The sequence below is a fragment of the Pinus tabuliformis genome, chromosome 8 (assembly GCF_031772625.1).
Source record: "Pinus tabuliformis cultivar Carrire ecotype Pingquan chromosome 8, CPIR1, whole genome shotgun sequence".
In the NCBI taxonomy this organism is placed as follows: Eukaryota; Viridiplantae; Streptophyta; class Pinopsida; order Pinales; family Pinaceae; genus Pinus; species Pinus tabuliformis.
Genome location: NC_142294.1, coordinates 1026828712 through 1026833414, shown reverse-complemented (window position 1 = coordinate 1026833414; position 4703 = coordinate 1026828712). Strand labels below are relative to the sequence as shown.

General features: G+C 32.3%; 1 protein-coding gene across 2 annotated transcripts; it reads right to left on the bottom strand.

Annotated features, from left to right (window-relative positions):
- Nucleotides 1-1581: 1581 nt before the first annotated feature.
- Nucleotides 1582-2711, bottom strand: LOC149238881 (LOB domain-containing protein 4-like). 2 transcript variants are annotated; one of them, XM_089367044.1, is made up of 2 exons: nt 2310-2711; nt 1582-2233 (listed from the first exon to the last, which is right to left on the bottom strand). In XM_089367044.1, exons 1-2 carry the CDS (start codon nt 2508-2510, stop codon nt 1925-1927), a joined length of 510 nt encoding a protein of 169 aa, XP_089223170.1. In that variant the 5' UTR covers nt 2511-2711; the 3' UTR covers nt 1582-1924. The 2 variants fall into 2 exon arrangements, with proteins under 2 accessions (XP_089223170.1, XP_089223171.1); XM_089367045.1 differs by having other exon boundaries at nt 1583-2218; nt 2310-2708.
- Between the last annotated feature and the right edge of the window lie 1992 nt (nt 2712-4703).

Here is a 4703-nt window from a genome sequence, read left to right as displayed (position 1 = left end):
CCAGGGGCTTGAAAATTATTTATGATTGAACCTTTAAATAAGCTTCATCACATCAAAGAGAGATATCATAAACCACCAAACATAATTCCAAATTTCTTTTATATACTTGAAAATACGCAAATACAATTCTTTATCTCTGTTATCAAATATGATTAGTTATGACATATATTATATGGTTATTTATAAATTTTGAAATATGAAAAAATTAAAGAATATAAAATATTTACTAGAGAAATTTATCTTGTACACATAAAAATGAGCAAATAAAATTATTTATTTCTCTTATAAATATGACCATGTTAGGAAATATATATAATATGATTATTTATAAACCTATTTCTCTTATAAATATGACCATGTTAGGAAATATATATAATATGATTATTTATAAACTTTGAAATATAAGAAATTTAAAACTTAAATAATATAAAATATTTATATAAATTCAAATATTAATTCAAAATTTTGTTTTTTAATCATATTTCACCTCTAAAAAATACCTAAACCCTAGACTTAAAACTTATATAAAGTATAGCAAACTTATTGATTGTGTTAGCCTAACTATCCTCGTACATTTATATTGAGTCTTTAATGTTAAAAGTCTCCTTTATTTAATTAATATCTTATTCTTCATTGTGTTCATTAACCTTTTCACATATTTTTTTAAAATATATAATTATGAAAATATAATATTAATTTTTTGAATACATTAGTGGTTTTTATTTAAAAAATAATAATTTTAATGATGATGATGGTGGTTAATGTGTACTATAGACTAAATTTTGGTCTAAATAATTTTTTTAAAATATATAATTATGAAAATATAATATTAATTTTTTGAATACATTAGTGGTTTTTATTTAAAAAAAATAATTTTAATGATGATGATGGTGGTTAATGTGTACTATAGACTAAATTTTGGTCTAAATAAACAAATTATTTAGTTTGATTTAAGATTTTATTCTTATGCTCAAAAAACTTGAAGAGAAGTAGGTCACTATAATTTTGACATGGTAAAAAGTTACTAAAATCAGCATTGGGACAAAAATTATGAAACTGAGATCTAATGTAGTTGTAAGCAAGGCAGTCTAAGAAAAAATGGTTTTCATCCATAATGTTCTTATTAAATATCTTATATAAATTAAATTAAATATGATATTCTTACCAAATATTATCACCAATACAAATCAAAACTTCATTCTTCATCTTCCTCAACTTCTCTAGAAGATATTTTTGGCATGGTTAATTTTTTCTTTAAATAAAATTTATATTTTTAAAATTTATGTGTACCTCTGCCATAATATTATCATAAATACAAAATCTTCATCCCTATTTTCTATTGATGCTAAACATTTAATTCGTGATGTACAAAGTACATAAACACCATGATGGAAAGTCTGTCCATATGATCCATAAACCAATATGATAGAAAGTGTGGCCTCATGGATCCATTAAAGAGTAAAATATTTAAATGGAATCACTCAACATGCAGATTCACAAGAACAGCCTTAATTCACATCAGTTTTGCAGCTGTCAAAAAGACAACAACCGAGAAGGTTGCACCCACATTTTTTCCTCATCTGATAATATATATATATATATATATATCCTTCCAAGATTGGGTTTTATGCATCGCCCATCTGGAGCATCCCATAAGCGCCACGCAACAAAGTGAAAAGTCAATAACACGCTTATTCTGATTGTGTACTTTGCATTGCATTTTAATGGCCCATCAATGTAACTACGTCATTCCAATATGTTTCACTATACAACATTATATGATAAGAATGACCATCAAAATATTCATTCATCCACGCTTAAAGACATGTTTCGTTCAGGGATATTAATATTAACATTAGACATGAAGTAGAAATTAGTAGTAATATGGCTGAAACGCCCATGCTCTTTAAGTTGTGGGCGTAAGCTAAATTTTCTTTGGTTCATCAGATTGGCGATGTGTATCACTTTCCATGATATATTCAAAGTCTTTGAGACCATGAGCTTCCACCAAGTTTGATAAAGCTGTGGCTTGATGCAGCAATAATCTGATGCGAATAACCTCTGCTTGTGCCACAGCTAAGTGCGCTTGCAACACTGTAACTTGTTGCTGTAAAGAAGAAATGGCCCCCACGCACCCATACACAGGATCTCTAACCCTCGCATTTGCTTCGTAAACCATGCTGCTAACTGCGTCCCCTCTCTGCTGCACGGGAAGGTCCTGCATGTCACACCGCTAAAACAAACAATCTCATGCGTCCATGACATGATGTAATATGCAGAGGAGGAGAATGAGAATGAGAATGAATTACCTGCAGTATTTTATTCACATTGCTGGCTCCAAACACTTTGTGGACATGAGCAAACCTCTGAGGATCATCAGATGGGAAATGAGGGGCGAATATACAGTCGTTGGCACATCTTCTTCTCAGCAATTTACAGGCAGCGCATGGTGACATGCTATTCTGCTTTCTTCCTAACGATGATGCTGCTGCTCCACCTTGGACACCCATGTTTCTTCTTCTGTAGCTGCTATAGCCTATTGCCAGCCAACCAGGATAAAATATGATCGATTACGCCTGCCTTTGCCTTCGCCTTCGCCTTCGTTTCAGCATATTGGAGTTTTATGACCAACTCCACCCCACTCTATCACACTCGTGAAACTCTACAACACCTTCCTACCTATATGCAACCAAAATTCCAAACTAGACTTGTCGTGTATTGTTGCAGAGCACGTGGAGAGACGAACCTCCCCCAACTCCCCATGACCTGTTTCTGTCAGTTATGGTCCATTCAATTCATTCTCATTGTGAATACTCGTACTTTCTCTGTGCCTTAAATCCACAAGTACTTGCTACAGTGAGAACCTGAACCATAACCTTACAATCGACAAAAAGGTTAAAAGGACGAGATTGTTGCAGGACTGGTCTCATCACTGACTGAGTACCCTTTACATTCTTCTTTTTTACTTACTTATCGTTCGTTGGGTCATGGACCAAGCGCCCATGGAACATACGGCGGTGTCAAACCTACTAAATCACATCACTCTATAGGCAAGTGACATTTTGTTATTTCGATTTCACAAATACCTCTATATTTTTCTTACCCAAATGCCCACTCAGTCAATGCAAAGAACCCACAAATAATTTCTATACCCAAATGCCCACTCAGTCTAGGCAAAGAACCCAACCCCACATCGCTACTAACCCTAACCCTAACCCTAGCCTGAGGGGAGGGGAGATAAAAGTAGGACCGACGCCAGCGATTTGCAATCTAAGAAACAGATTCAGATTATATGGCGATCCCATCAGGCGGCAAGTACTATGCATTCTTAAGCGGACATTCATTAATACATTCAGGATGCCCAAGACAAGGGCAAGACCCCAGGCAGGCAGGCAGCCAGGCTACGGTACAAATTGATGTTGCAGGTCCAGCTTAATTAATGTTGACAAGATAAAGGAGGCGTACATAGATAGAGCTTGAAATTTGTGCCTCCCATTCGTTTTTTCCTTTTATCCAATGTCATATTCATCAACTCGCGCTTTTATACACGACGTATTTGTGATATTTATAGAAAAGCGACCCAGTCTCTTATCGGAGTTGGAAAGAGTATTGCATGCTCTAAAGTTGCCTGAGATTTCACCGACGGCACACAGTGAGGCTAGGCAGTGCCACTGTCTACCATGAACAACCTTTGCTCGTAGTGGATATAGCCAGAGACCATGAACAAGCTTTATCCTCAACGTCGAAATTCAGAGAATTATTCTTATTTGGAATTCATTAATTGAATAACGTTGAACATGCGAACTTGAAACCAGTGTTATACCCTTTTAACCTCCACATGTGGCACATAAGTAATGACAAAAGCCTCCTTAATAAAAACGATTTTGCACACATCACTGGATGTAAAAACAAAAATGTTTTCCCTTCACAGGGCATCTATATTTTGACTTAAAATCCGCTCTGTTTTTCTTAATGCTGATCATTTTACATCATAGATATTTAGGTGGGACTAAAGTATGGACGCCTCAAGAGATGCTGGAAAATTAAAAAAAAAAATACAATCTATCTTATTGATCTTAAATGTATAATTAAACATATTCAGCATATTCCCAATTATTTGAATATAACAATAGAGGTTGTCATCCATAACCACAAAATGTTGTTGCTTAACCATCGTCATTTATAAATAAGAAGTTCAGTTCGAAGAATGGAAAGATACTAATAAGTAGTTGCCATTCTATGCAAGAGAACATAGAGGTGATTATGTGTTTAGTGCAGGGATGGATATACACCTAGTAGCTCAGTGAAACAATAAAAGAAGTGAAAACTAATGAAGGGTATTCTCCACGTTATTATTAATTTTATAGCCCATATAAAATTATTATTTGATTCATTAATTATAATAGAATATTATTTTTTGAATTTTTGATATTTTTATAATATATTTAATTTATAAATTAAAATAAATTGAAATTTTTATTAATAAATTTTAGTTTTAATTAGTATTTTTTAATTATAATATTGTTTAATACTTATTATATATTAATAATTTTGTTATTTTTAATTTCTTATCTTATTAATATTTTAAATTAAGTCATTATTTATATTTTTTTGATATATCAATGTCTCTTTTATGATGTATCAATCAAAAATGTTATGTTAATTCTTATATTTTCAAAAACTATGTTTTATATGAATATAAA